The sequence below is a fragment of the Pollicipes pollicipes genome, unplaced genomic scaffold (genome assembly GCF_011947565.3).
Source record: "Pollicipes pollicipes isolate AB1234 unplaced genomic scaffold, Ppol_2.1 Scaffold_3216;HRSCAF=3773_pilon_pilon_pilon, whole genome shotgun sequence".
Classification (NCBI taxonomy): domain Eukaryota; kingdom Metazoa; phylum Arthropoda; class Thecostraca; order Pollicipedomorpha; family Pollicipedidae; genus Pollicipes; species Pollicipes pollicipes.
In genome coordinates, this window is record NW_023596251.1 from 6737114 (window position 1) to 6752079 (window position 14966).

General features: G+C 61.9%; 1 protein-coding gene across 1 annotated transcript in view; it reads right to left on the reverse strand.

Annotated features, from left to right (window-relative positions):
- The window catches only part of LOC119091058 (protein outspread), a 110323-nt gene extending 100049 nt beyond the window's left edge, over nt 1–10274 (reverse strand). Inside the window, exons 1-2 of the mRNA XM_037213775.1 lie at nt 10263–10274; nt 9445–9510 (exon numbers count right to left, since the gene is read on the reverse strand). Coding sequence (XP_037069670.1) covers nt 9445–9510; nt 10263–10274 — 78 coding nt within the window. The remainder of the gene's footprint in view (nt 1–9444; nt 9511–10262) is intronic.
- Nucleotides 10275–14966: the final 4692 nt, after the last annotated feature.

Below are 14966 nucleotides of genomic sequence, written 5' to 3' on the forward strand. Positions count from 1 at the left end.
GGGGTCATCTCTGACAGGCGACGCCATCTGACCAGCCGTGATTACGTCGCCGTGTTAGGGAGCTGTCCACTAACAAATGATATCTCTTCCGCGGAACAGTACAGAGCGTCTTCAGAAGGGTATCGCAGATGCGGCCCACCGCACACAAGCACAGCTGGAGAATACTGGGAACAGCTGGTGTGGTGTGGCAGAGGTGCTGCCGCCAGCGGGCTCCCAATAACAATGACGAAATCAGGCCAACTTCCATGAAAGTTGGTGTGGCCGCTGCCACCACCGTCATGCTGCATATTCCGCCCTTGTGTGTACCTCCGCAGCTACCCAGCCATGAGGGTCACCGGGTCCTGCTGACCATGTTGGCACCCACCCATGTCACCCCAAGGCGCCCACACCATACCACGCCCGACACGCCCTCACAGCTTGCCTCGCCGGGCACACCGCTCACATCTCACCACGCTCAGCATGGCCCTACCGGCACACCATGTCCGACATGGCCGGCACACCATGTCCGACATGGCCCTACCGGCACACCATGTCCGACATGGCCGGCACACCACACCGTGCCTGCCCGACATGTCGCCACGCGGCCGGACCACACATGACGGATGACAGCCGGCCGGACCTCGCCACACATGACGGATGGCAGCCGGCCGGACCTCGCCCCACGGACCCGTCGCTGGCCGCACGCCGGTGGCGCTCGCCGCCGCCGCGACGCCGCCGTCGTGCCGGCAGAGACACGCGAGCGCGCCCCGCGGCGCATGCGCCCTGCTCTACGGGCCGGGCTGGGATAACTTCGAAATATATACGTTCACGCCCCCCCCCCCCCTCCCCCTCCCCCGCCACCGGGACCGGAAACCAGCGAGCCGCGCATCCCACCGGACCGCAGCGACCAGCAGATGGTTCCATTAACGCAACCAAGGGAGTGGGAGGGGGAGAGCGCTCCTCCACGTTGTTTTTTGGGCCCAGGCCCACGTTGTTTTTTGCACCATAGATGGCTTCTGATAGAGACACAAACCAGCGCTGTAAATTTTCACTGCGCTCCGTTCCCCTCCCCCTTAAAGAGAATCCTGGCTGCGCCCCTGTGTGGTTCACGGGACAAACAGGTGTAGCGTCGTGCGCCAAAATATGTGGATTGAGAAACGGCCATGCAGACAAAATCTTCTGCAGAGCGAGATAGGAGGGGTCCTTTTTTCTTCAAACGCCTGCGGATCAGGACAAATCGAATAGGACAGTTCATGCCAAATCGCCCAATGACTAGTGCAGTCCTTTTGGTTCAGGCAGGGGACGAGCATGGCCCCTGTGACTTGTGTGTGCGTGTGTCATTGGGGCTGTACGACGCACTCAGCTCCTGAGGCTATATGGCGTCGCCTGCCTCTCACCCTGGCAGGAAGGACGGGCACCGCGGGGAATCGAACCCCGTACCTCTGGATTCCCAGACAAGCAGTTGTTAACGCAGACGCGTTAGCCAAGACCCCCACCACCCTGTGACTTGGGTACGCCTCTGCTTCGAAGTGTGGATATCACAACATGCTGCAGGGATATTCATCATCGTGCAATTTCGTACGACAGCATATCACACTTTTCGACAATCACGCACGAGACGCTTTTGCATCTCATTGACACGCCGGAAAGGGTAAAAGTGTAACGGCCGCTCGCCGCTCCTGTTCTTTACCACTGTTGCTCGCCGCTCCTGTTCTTTACCACTGTTGCTCGCCGCACGCCTGTTCTTTACCACTGTTGCTCGCCGCTCCTGTTCTTTACCACTGTTGCTCGCCGCACTCCTGTTCTTTACCACTGCCACAGCTTAGCGAAACTGGCCGCTGAAGTCGAACACATGTTTCAGCTGACCGGCCGCATGACCCCGCAGACCCCGCCCAGACCTGTCCTGACTTGGCCTGACCGGCGGCAACAGTGCGCAGGCGCGACAGGCCGTCCAGCCTACGCCGCGCCACTCCACTTTGGACACGGCATACAAGAGGACGTACCACAGGACGTACCGCAGAACGTACCGCAAGACGTAACAGAGGACGTGCCACAGGACGCACCAAGGGACGTACAACACGTACCACGGGACGCGCCACAGGACGCACCAAGGGACGTACAAGACGTACCACGGGACGTGCCACAGGACGTAGCCCCAGCCGAGCCGCCCGGCTAGTCCCGGTCGCCCCAGCGACCGAAAGGTGTCCGATGTATGGCCGGGCGAGCGCGCGGCCCGGCGGCGGCGGCGGCGGCGGCGCGCACTGAAACAGACACCCAGCACGTGCCCTGCACCCAAACCGCGCCGATCGGCTGCCCGGTGCTGGCGTGCGGGGGCGGCACCGCCGCCGGAGCCTGTTGTCACGCGCGCCTGGCATCAGAATGAGCCAGCCTGACCCATTTCGGCGCTCTGCAAACGGCGCTCTGCACGCGCAGCGCGCGTCACGACGCCGTCCAGCGCCGCCGCCTCCGTGCGTACACCGCCCCCTCCCCCTCCTCGTTTGCGTGGGCACAGGCAGACGTCTTCTGCACACACACACAACACACACAGAGGTACACACACAGACGTGACAGGTCAGGGCCGGGTCAGACCACTGACACCCCCCCCCCCCCTTTCTCGGCGTGGTCACGTACGGCTATTTACACCGGCTGCCAAACGGCCGACCTCACCCCGCCCCCCTCTGCGTACGTGCGTGCGTGCGTGCGTGTGTGTGGAGGGGGGGGGGGGGGCGGCTGTGGCGGCGCCGCCCTAATACCATATAGGGTGCCGCCGCGGTCGTCGCCCGGCCTGCCGCCCGTCAGGAGCCCGCGGAGGCGGCACGCCACACAGGACCTGCGGCGAGACCTCTATCGGGGCTGGTGACGGCCTATCGCGAGCCGGTGACACGCGCGCCCCGCTAACGCCCCGTCACAACACGCGGCGTCGCCGCCAGCTTTGCCAGGACGAAGTGCTCATTTTTTAGATAAGTGGTGATAAGTGGCGACAGACCTCGAGCATGATGTCGCGGGTTCGACATCAGGGGCGAAACCAGGGCTTTCTAAACGGGGTGTGGGGAGGGGAAAGACGGAGCTCAGTCAAAATTCACCATGAGACAACAGAAGGAGCCGTCTCTGATGATCTGAGTATAAAATATGGGGCCAAGAGGAGCGCTCCCAACACCCACACGTGTCATGCGATGGCCCGTGGATCGGCTGCACTGCAGCTGGAGCGCTGTGTTCCAGAGCGGTGTGTTCTAGAGTGGTGTGTTCCTGAGCGGTGTGTTCCAGAGCACTGTGTTCCAGAGCGGTGTGTTCCTGAGCGGTGTGTTCCTGGGCGTTCCTGAGTAGTCCGGACCGGAGACTAGTACTTGACCAGGCCACTTATAAACCCAGTGGATCGCATGACGTGGCCCGTCCAACCCAGCCCATCGCATCGCATGGTCAACAGTCGGCAATACCGCGGGCACGCCGAAAATGCACACAAAAAAACGGGTAAGCTGTTCTTACCGCAACACACTACAACTGCAAGGTTGTTCAGCGTGACGAGCACGTGACGAGCACGTGACGAGCCAAACTACGACCGGCCGAGCGGGGGCCGACAGCGCCCGCCGACAGCGCCCGCCCGCCGACAGCGCCGCCGACAGCGCACACCGACAGCGACCACCGACAGCGACCGCCGACAGCGCCCACCGACAGCGACCGCCGCAGTTGTCGCCGCGCGCTGCCGGCCACGACGGCCAGCATCAGCCGCCCGCCCAGCCGTCAGCGCTGCACTGGCGTGACGACGGCGCTCGAGGGAGGTGCCGCGCCCCCGGTGCCGACGGATGAACACCGGCCGCCACCGCGTGTGGTGCACTGAGTCGGGTGACCTCCCCCCCCCCCCCCAACCGGCCATCCCCCCGGGTATAAACACCGCCCCGCTCCACCGCCACAGAGATCCTCGGGGAAACACTGCCTACAGCCCACCACGACCGCTCCACCTAAAACGAAACCAAGGTGGCCCGTCTAAGGCAGCCGGATTCCGCGGCATCCACGCTCAGTTCACCTCCGGCCAGCTGCTGACAAGCCCTCCTCGTCCCTCCCTCTTGTTTGTTGACCTCGTCGGCCGGGCGACAGTTGGGCCTCCCTGCCCCTGTTCAGCTGGGCCACAGGTCGCGCCGCCACCCCGGTTGCCGGTCGGCAGGGCACGATCAGGGTCACCGCGCTGCGCCCGGGGTGGTGACTGCCGAGCCCCCCCCCCCCCTGCATTGTTTGGGGGACGGTGCGGCGCGGCCGGACAGCGGCATGCAAAATAGCGCCGCCTGTGTAGCGTACACAGGCGATTGTTGGCTGTGTGTGCTGTCTGCAGCGCTGCTGGGGGCTCGGCGCTGGCCCAGCGACGTCGCCGCCGGCACCTCGGCGACCAGCAGGCAAGTTGCGGTCAGGTCCGGGCCGCTGACGTGACTGGCCCAGCGGCGTCGCCGCCGGCCCCTCGGCAGCCAGCAGGCAAGTTGCGGTCAGGTCCGGGCCGCTGACGTGACCTGCACTCGGTAACTACACGGAGAAAGAGCACTGGCCAGTGCCAGTTTCCGCCTATGCAGTCACAAGATTCGGTGAGAGTAAGGTGACTTCGCCTCTCTGAAGATCAATGATTCCCATTATCAGTCGTATTACTCTCACAGAATATTTTGACCGCCGAGACGGGAACCGTTGGCAGTGATAGCTGTAATTTGTCTTCTCAGCATAATCTGCGACCGGAACTAGCCCGCCTCCACTGATGTAGCCGGTCAGGTCTGTACCACCGTCTACAACTGGTGATCTGAGGTCAAGGTCGAAGCGGCCACTGGACATGGGGATGCAAAATTTTCCAAACAGCATGTCACTGATGTTCTCGGTGGCGAGGCGGCTGACCGGTACCATACTCGGTTACCTGGTCGCCCACACTTGCTACAAAGCTTCGAATAAGCCCGGCTCTTGAAGACCGCGCTCCAACGCCTACGTTATCTATATATATAGTTATAAGAGCGCGGTACTCTTACAGAGTAGCCCATATCGTCAACCCCTCGAGTCATTCAATAGACTGCTGACACCGCTGATTGTCAGCAGCGGTATGCAGGAGCGGATGGAAAGACAGGGGATATACTCTACGCCTGGAGGTAGTCGCATTCCAAGGTACACATGCCCCAGCACGGGAACTATAGTGTCCTCCAGCCGTGATAAAGCCAAGTGCGGCCGAACTTGCATCGAGGCGTGGCGGTGGTCACCGTGTATGGCTAGCAACAGGACGCGTTGGTGACAGCTTTCGCTCTCGCATTCCGTCACATGACACTTGGTTTGGTTTCACGACAACGTCGCTACTCGCATGGTGATCCGCGGGCCACCTTTCTTTGCCTTACCACGCCAATTCCCATCACTATTATTTGCCTTACCACAACAATTGTCATCACTAGTCCGGCAGAGCGTCTGTTACTCCCCGCCCTCGGTGTTCAGCATGACATCATAAAATCAGCGTCAACTCATCGGATCATCTTCAAAAAGCAGCACGTCTTCAGCGCCGAATGTCCACTATTCTGCAGGGGTTCACGCGGTATGTAGCGTTCTCTGTGCTTTACACGCACTTGGACCCACGGGGCGACCTGGCTACCACTACTGCATCCACCGGAAAAGACGCCAAGGCCACCATAAATATTGGGGAAGCAAAAATTATTTCGAAAATTCGGGGAGCGCGTCCCCCCCCCCCCCTCTATCCCACGGGTCGTTGCCCCGTGCCGCCGAGCCCGGAAGCTGATGCGGCATTTCCCGGCCGCGGGCCGTCTTTTTCGGCCGGTCTGCAGTCGGCGCCAACCGCAGACTCCCGATCAGAGCAGCCGCGGCCGGCTGTAGTGGACGGGCCGGGACCTATCGACAGTGACGCACCCAGCACGCGGAGACGGGCGAGCTCCGGGGAGGAGATTGAAAATCACCAATCAATCAATCAATCGTTCACCCTCCCCCTACATTTCTCACGACAACTTCATGCTGAAGCAGCACCCCACCGAACTCGTTCCTGGCGGCGACCCTGAGCATCATCCACCCCGACGTGCACCGCGCCTCAAGCGGCGAGAACAGAGCACGGCCGCACCTCTCCAGCCGGCACCGGTGGCCCCGCAGAGCAAACCCGGCCACCGACCCCCTGCCGCACGGACCGCCCGGACGCACTGGCAACCAGCCGCGCGGCATGGGTCACGGGTCATAGGTCACAGGTCACAGTCCATGAATCACGGTCACGAGACACAGTCAGTCACGGGCCACGAGTCATGGGTCACGGGTCACAGTTCAAGGATCACGATCACGATCACGGGTCACGGACCACGGGTCATGTTCCACAGGTCACAGGCCACAAGGATCACAGTCAAGATCACGGTTCACGAGTCAAGGGTCATGGAGCACGGCGCGGTTGGACGTCGTGGCGTCGTCACCAACGAGTCGTGGAAACAACGCCCTCTAAATGCGTCTATACCGCGCAAAAGTCATGAAGGCTAAGGTAAATTTGTCCCAGGAGCGGAACGGCAACTGCAGGCGTCGCCAGAGGCGAGGGCCCGCTGAATTCTGTCTTCACTTCTTCCCCGTGACCCTTCGGTGACCTTCGGTCGGCATGACGCAAGATCGGAACGGCCGGGACTAGTCTCCGCCTCACTCCATGATTAGAACATGATCCGCTTGTGATTACATTGCACTGCATGAAGCGCTCACGACGTTACAGGTAACGGGGTCGGTTATCATACAGGTTACGGCGAGAAAATCAAAACGTGGGCGGTCATAGGCTTCCGTGATGAGATCGCAGGCTTCCGTGACAATGAGGTCGCAAGCTTCCATGTGTGTCATTGGGGCTTTACGACGCACTCAGCTGCTGAGGCTATATGGCGTCCCCTGCCTCTCACCCTGACAGGAAGGGCGGGCACCGCGGGGAATCGAACCCCGTACCTCTGGTTTCCCACGCAAGCTTCCATGATGAGGTCGCAAGCTTACATGATAATGAGGTCGCAAGCTTCCAGGATGAAGTCGCTCCGACTTTGCGAAGCTGACAGGGCCGCGCACGATAAAGACGGGGCGGGGGTAAAAACAGCCTCATGTCTGGAGAGCGCAACACGTGGCGATGATGATGGGCTGCCACATGTCTGGAGAGCGGGACACGTGGCGATGATGATGGGCTCACAGACCACCCTGACAGGGACGCTTACGATAAAGACGGGGGGGGGGGGGAGTGTGGCTAAAAACGGCCTCATGTCTGGAGAGCGGCACACGCGGCGATGATCTCATGTCTGGAGAGCGGCACACGCGGCGATGATCTCATGTCTGGAGAGCGGCACACGTGGCGATGATCTCATGTCTGGAGAGCGGCACACGTGGCGATGATCTCATGTCTGGAGAGCGGCACACGCGACGATGATCTCATGTCTGGAGAGCGGCACACGCGGCGATGATGATGGGCTTACAGACCACTCGGTTACAGACCACACAGTCCTGTGCGTCATTTTTATTTTTAAGGACTCGACGCATGCCTCAGTGCCATGCCTAAGGACTCGATCTCGCCACTGCATTTCAGTGCAATGCAGTGGCGAGATCATTGGCGCTCGTGGGCATGGCGCAACAGGGATACCAGTTTTGGTTGGTACTTGTGCGTTTGGGTGTCTCCGAATGGACAGGCAAAGCAGCCACCAATGCCGGCGTTTTCTATGGCAACAAGCCCTGATTGGCCCCCTTGGCTGGCCGTCCCTCGCTGCACCGCTGCGCCGCGCTCGACACTCACGCAGTCCCTCCCTCTCTCCCCCCCCCCCCCTCTTCTCCCTCCACTATGGTGTCTCCGGCTCGGTGTAAAACGCACAGCAGGGCGTCCATACCGTGCGACACGCCCAAAAACTATACGTGCGTTGAACGGAGTGAGCAGCCACGTGGAACCAGAGGTAATAACCGGTAATAACCGGAGCTGTGGCCACGACCGAGGGTAGATGCCACTGGCGACTTGGCGCCTTCCAAACTGCTTTGGTTGATAGTCTGCCTCAGCCCGCCCTCTGCAGGAAAGTGAACGATGAACCTGCATCAGAAACTTCGCGCCACAGCAAATACGCTCCAAACGAAACGTGCTCCCGGTGACACTAAACCTGCGTCCGGGGTCACCTTCACCCCGCAGCAGCCAGTGCTCAGCACACGGCCCCCACCCCCCGGCAGCCAGCGCTCAGCACACGGTCCGCCTCAGCAGTCAGCGCTCAGCACACGCCCCCCTCCGCCCCCCCCCCCCCAGCAGCCAGCGCTCAGCACACGGCCCGCCTCAGCAGTCAGCGCTCAGCACACGCCCCCCTCCCCCCCCCCCAGCAGCCAGCGCTCAGCACACGGCCCGCCTCAGCAGTCAGCGCTCAGCACACGGCCCGCCTCAGCAGTCAGCGCTCAGCACACGGCCCGCCTCAGCAGTCAGCGCTCAACACACGGTCCGCCTCAGCAGTCAGCGCTCAGCACACGCCCCCACCCCCCCAGCAGCCAGCGCTCAGCACACGGTCCGCCTCAGCAGTCAGCGCTCAGCACAGGGCCCGCCTCAGCAGTCAGCGCTCAGCACACGGCCCGCCTCAGCAGCCAGCGCCCAGCACACGGCCCGCCTCAGCAGTCGTGCACGAAACGCTGAACCGCACCACAATTCAAACACTTGGCGCACACGCCGCCGGACACACTGCCGACAACGATAGTGTATAAGCGCAAACCGGCTGTTGCTATTCGGAGCGGGGTGCCGGCTAGGTCACGTGCGCACCGTCACGCGCCAGAGGGGGGGGGGGCAGCCACAGCGGTGGGGCCCCTCCCCCGCCACAGCACACTCGCCACAGCGGAGGTGCTCTGACGTGAATGCTGGCGCCTCCGGACGTGAATGAATCGGACTTTTGTGCCGCCGACGGACAGACCGCCGCCACGGAAGTGGCTCGGGTGGCTGGAGTGCGAACGTGAGCTCGCTCTGACACGCGAGCTTGCGGCGTTGGCGCTGCAGCGCGGCGGAGTCCAGTGTTCCGCCCGTGTCCGTGCTCGTTGACTACTGCGCACCGCGAGGGCGTCAGCCGCAATGGGACGACCCGGCGAGGCGCGCGCTTCCGACACGGCTCGTCAGTGGCTTGGCCGCCAGCGGAGGCGACGGGCGATGCGACCCGCGACGTGTTCGGAAGTCCCGGCTCGTGGTGGTTAGTTAGACCTGTTCGCCGCCGGATGCGACGGCTGCCTCCCGGCGGCAGAGCTAGGCAGACGGCCGGCACGCCCTCGGCCACGGTAGGCCACGGCACGGGTGCAACTTTCTGTCCAGTTGGGCTTCCAGCCCCCTCCCCCAAACCCTAACTTTGTCCCCTGAAGAAGTGGGTCGAATTATTGTTGTTGATTGGAGGCGGTAGGGCGCGCCGACCACCGTGGTCATTTTGCGCCCAAAGTGGATCGAATTCAGAAACATGCCCAAACGGCCCAGATGCCGCAGGTCAGACCCGGGCCGTGTGGCACACTCACGTGGTCGTCGACTGAGTAGGTGAGCTCGCCGTCGTCGTACAGCACGAACCAGCGTCGCTGCCACCGCTGCAACAGAAGTGGGTCCAGGTCAGCGGCGAGTCAGGGGTGGATCCAGGTCAGCGGCGAGTCAGAGGTGCGCCCAGGTCAGCGGCGAGTCAGAGGTGCGCCCAGGTCAGCGGCGAGTCAGAGGTGGGTCCAAGTCAGCGGCGAGACAGAGGAGGATCCAGGTCAGCGGCGAGACATAAGTACATCCAGGTCAGCGGTGAGACAGAGGTGCGCCCAGGTCAGCCGCGAGACAGAGGTGCGTTCAGGTCAGCGGCGAGACAGAGGTGCGTCTAGGTCAACGGCAAGGCGTGCTTCAGAGGGTTTTGTCAGTTATCGGCGGTGCCGAAGACCATTGTAGGAATACAACCGCTGATTTGTGGCCATCTCGATGTTGGAGGCATGTGCGAGGGGAGGAGGGGACGGGTCTCATTGGGGCAGCCAGGTTAACATTGGCATGGCTCGAGAGGCGCAATGTTTCATCTACGGCAGGCCGCAGACAACGGCAGGAGTCTATCGAACGCATACAATGTGTGACATGGCCAAAACATTACACGAGGAAACGATAATCGACGGGATGTTTGCGAAACGCATCCATTCACCATCCTTTCGAACGTTTTCAATTGTCAGTTTCCTGTTAAACTCCCAAGCACAACCATTTCAACACGCGAAGCCACGTGCTGACGTGGCGCCAGCCAGCCCCCCGGCGGCACCGAAGTGGCGTGTGGCGTACGGTTGTACCGTGCTTTTGGAGCCCCATGTTGGTACCGGCGCACCGCCAGCCGCATTATCCGCCAGACGGTTCCTCTCCGACGTGAGCGGCTGGCCAGCGCCACAAAAAGCGCGCCAACCAGCGGCCGCGCGCCGGACGTGCGCCCTGCGCCGAGTCTCTCCGCGGCGGCTAAAGTCGGCCCGTCACGGGCGCGGGCGCAGAAGGCCGGCCCGTCCGGTGCCGAGTCTCTCCGCGGCGGCTAAAGTCGGCCCGTCACGGGCACGGTCACAGAAGGCCGACCCGTCCGGTGCCGAGTCTCTCCGCGGCGGCTAAAGTCGGCCCGTCACGGGCGCGGGCGCAGAAGGCCGGCCCGTCCGGCGCCGAATCTCTCCGCGGCGGCTAAAGTCGGCCCGTCACGGGCGCGGGCGCAGAAGGCCAGCCCGTCCGGCGCCGAATCTCTCCGCGGCGGCTAAAGTCGGCCCGTCACGGGCGCGGGCGCAGAAGGCCGGCCCGTCCGGTGCCGCTATCAGACACGGATCATGGCTCTGAGTGGCGCCAAATTTGGGCGGCGCGAGCGTTCCATCGCGGCGACGGACACACGAGACCCCGGGGACACCAGGAGGAGGAGGACACTGGGGAAGCCCACCAAAGAACCAACCAGTAAGAGGGGGCATCTCAAGAGCCGGCCGACAAATGACATCGAATTTGGGTGGGGGACCTTGCAACAGTTTGACGTTGCTCGGGCTTCATCACGACATCCAGCAGACTGAAGCGCGGCGCAATTACTTATAAACATAATCGTAAAATTCGACACGGTATTGAGCTGCATTCGCTGCAAAGCGAGGAGACCCTGGGCTGCGACGACCCATATTTTGCAATGTTTAACATCGAATCGCTAGTGAAATTGGGCGGGAAGTGGACGACAAGGACGGCAGGAGCGCATGTATCCGCCGGAATGACGGCGGAAGCAGTCCCGTAAAGTAACAATCGAGACCGATCATCGTTCGTGACAGAGTGTTGACACGTGGCAGGAGTGCTGATTCGACTAAGGACCATTGACTCGTGAAAAGAATGTTGTCAGTTGTTTACGACGCAGCAACCCAGCACTGATACCAACTGCGTCGCCATGCTCCCTCGAATGGCTTCTGAATCTGCAGCTTTGCAACTGCACTACATAGCAGTGCCGACGGCTTCTCATCGACGCGCACAGTCCTGATCGTGTCATCGGTTTGTTATCGACGCAGCCTAGCCGGATACTTGTGTGCCCGTCCCCCAAGGTCGCAGGGTACAGCCGTCTAACCGATAGCAAGGTGAACGAAACTCATGCCCTTTGACGTCAGAGGCCAATCGACTTACTTGAGGCTTTGGCAGTCAATGGCGGAACTCTGAGAGAGCATCAGAGCGGCCGGGTGCTCGGCAGAGACAGAGAAGCCCGTAAAGGATGCAGTGTGCCAGCTGCTTTCATCACGCCAACCGCCACAGTATCGAGGATGAAGACTTGAAGCCGCACCGACAAGTCTTCCCAAAACACAGCTGCAGCGTGCAACCCCTTCCCAAAACGTTGGCACCTTTTGCGGAGAGGCAACTGACGTCCAACAACGAACCAGGCCGCCGAATAGATCACCAGGCCGCCGACTAGACCACTAGACTACCAGGTCGCTGACTAGACCACCACGCCGCCGACTAGACCACTACACTACCAGGTCGCTGACTAGACCACCAGGCCGCCGATTAGACCACTAGACTACCAGACCACCAGACCGACACTACACACGTTGCCCAGCGTAGCTGTCGACTTCAAAGGCGGCGCGTGGCCTGCGCCTGGCCGTTTCAGCAGCGCCAGCGCATCTTCCGACACGAATCTCCGGCTCTAGCGCCCCTCCGGCGATCCCGGTACCGGAATAGAACTCGTTATCGGGCTGCGAGAGGCCCGGCACGCGACGCCGGGGGGGATGCGCGGCCGGCCACACAGGGCGTGACCTCTGGTCGCTCGGCTATCATCTGGACCATCACAGCCCCGCAGACAAAAGGCGTAAAAAGGAGGCGGGAGCGGAGGCCGCGTGCCGCCCCGGAAAAACTTGTCGCCGGATGAGCCTTGAGCCCCGCTGGCGGGCCACGATGCCAGCCGAAGTCACGGGCGACTCGCTGGCTGGAGCGGCTGAAGACCGCGCCAGACCAAGACGGGGCGAGCCTGCTACCAAACGGCAGCCCAAATGGACCCACGACAGCGTATGGTGACGATCCGTGATGACGATCGGGGGCGAGCCGCACCCGCTGCATGCCGACGCGATGCTCATCCGACGAGATCGCCGAGACCGCCAGAGAGCAACGTGCTTCCTTCACGAGCTCGTGCAGGGTGAACGCGAGCTCTCGCTCCTCCTGCCAGGCGCTGAGTAGACGCAGCGCGGCGCCGAGGGGCGAGCCCAGCCCTCGCTCTCCCCGCAGAACCCGACGGTCGTGAGTGAGCCTGGGTCAATGATTGTTGACGATCCGTTCTCGATGCCACGTGTTGTTTCAATGGGCGCCACCGGTCGCCGGACTCCACGAAAGTCGAGGTCGCGGCGCGCCAGAGAGCGCCGGCGCCGACGCCTACCGCCGCTGCGAACCGAGCGTCGGACTTGGGGCAACGCTGGCTCTCGCCGGCGCCGACGCCAAAAGCGCCCGCCAACTTCTGCGTCAACTGCACACGAGCCTGCAGCTGTCAACGCGCGGGCAGCGCTGCCCACTCCGGTGTTCGACAACACCGCGGCCGCTCCCGGTGCTGCTCAAGCCGGTGCTGTCCCCACCACGGCGCAGCCCTGGGTCAAGCCCAGTCAGCCCACCAGGTGTGGGCTCGGCCGCCGGCGGCCCACGCTCCCGGCCCGCGGCGGCCTTGGCCAACCGGCGTGCCGACTAGAAAGTGCCGCACGCCACATGCACGCACGTGCGCCGCCGTCCGTCGACCCGGCGGCGGTGGTGGCGCGGCGCGGCTAATTCCGGCGCGCCGGCACGTGCCGCGCAGATGTCGGCGAACGCGACGCGCCGGCGCCGCCCGCGGGCTTCCGGTCACCGGGTGGCCTGCCCGAGAACAACAATCGCGGTGGGGCATGCGAGCCCAGCCGAGCCACAGCCGGCACATGTAGTCAGGTTTCTCTGCGTACATGCGAAAAGCTATTTCACGCTTGAGTGAGCAGACTCCGGTCAGCCCCGTGGCGCGTAGCATGCCTGAATGGCAACAGGCTGTAGAAATTGCTGGTTGCGGACGGGGGCGGACTGCGCCTTAAGGGTTGCTGAGGCCCATTACTGTTCCTGTGCTAGTTTATATGGTTGGACGGACGCTGGCTATCAAGGTCCCGCTTCTCAAGCCGAGGTCGCGAGCTGAGTCTTCTTCCCAATCGAAGAAATCGTCGGCATGTGACGTCGCCGACACACCAACCAAGCCGGTGACGTCACATGAGTCGATGACGTCACATGCCAACCATTGTGTGACACCACTGACTCACAGATCCGTCGACGCCCACCAAAGGTCTGAAAAGTCGGCGGTTCCCGGAAGCCGGGAAGTCCGTACAAGCCGTCGCTAGGATCAGCGGCGAGTTTGGTCGATGCACGACTGACGACGGAGCCCGGCGGGTGGTGAGGCGCTCACACGGGAGCAGAGGGCGTGTCACACGGAGACAACATTGAGCAGCGGGTATGTCATACAGAGACTGCAGTGAGCAGCGGGTATGTCTCACAGAGACTGCAGTAAGCGGCGGGTATGTCGCACAGAGACTGCAGTGAGCAGCGGGTATGTCTCACAGAGACTGCAGTAAGCGGCGGGTATGTCACACAGAGACTGCAGTAAGCGGCGGGTATGTCACACAGAGACTGCAGTACGCGGCGGGTATGTCACACAGAGACTGCAGTACGCGGCGGGTATGTCTCACAGAGACTGCAGTAAGCGGCGGGTATGTCACACAGAGACTGCAGTAAGCGGCGGGTATGTCACACAGAGACTGCAGTAAGCGGCGGGTATGTCACACAGAGACTGCAGTGAGCAGCGGGTATGTCTCACAGAGACTGCAGTGAGCAGCGGGTATGTCTCACAGAGACTGCAGTAAGCGGCGGGTATGTCACACAGAGACTGCAGTGAGCAGCGGGTGTGCCATACGGAGACTTAAATGTGCAGCGGGCATGTCACACACAGCCTGCAGGCTTCCCAAAGTTCACGGAGAACGCAGAATCCGCGTCGATGCAATACGTTTCAAAACAAGTATTACTGAACAAAATGCCTGGAGAGGATTCGGTCACCCCGAGCTACATTTCGATGCCAGTGTTGTGCCGAGCCGTCTGGCAAAGCCCATCGAGCGCGCGGTGAAACAGCGCTCGCGGCTTTTCTGCACGACAAACGCGGCAAAAACCGTGCACTATTTTGCTTCGTGACTTCACCTTTGATCTGAAACGAGCCGAAACAAATCAGGACGCATGCATCATTGAGTCAAAGCGCGAGCGCACGCTCTGCAAAACCGCACCGATTGTTCCGTTTGTTCGCCTCTCAGTGCTGCAGGACAGCGCACGGTGGAGGAAGGCTGGCTCAGGCTGGTGCCGTGGACCAGTTTACTGACAACACTACAGCACGCCGATGCCCTGCTGGGAACGACGGGAACGCGCTGCCGCGGCCGCCACTGCTGCGACGGCGGTCACGTGAGCACGTGAAGTATAATTTAATAAAAACATAAACGTGAGCCTCGGTGATTAAATCGGACGTGTGCGTGCGAGGAGCCTTCAGGTATTTAGTATCCTTCACTGG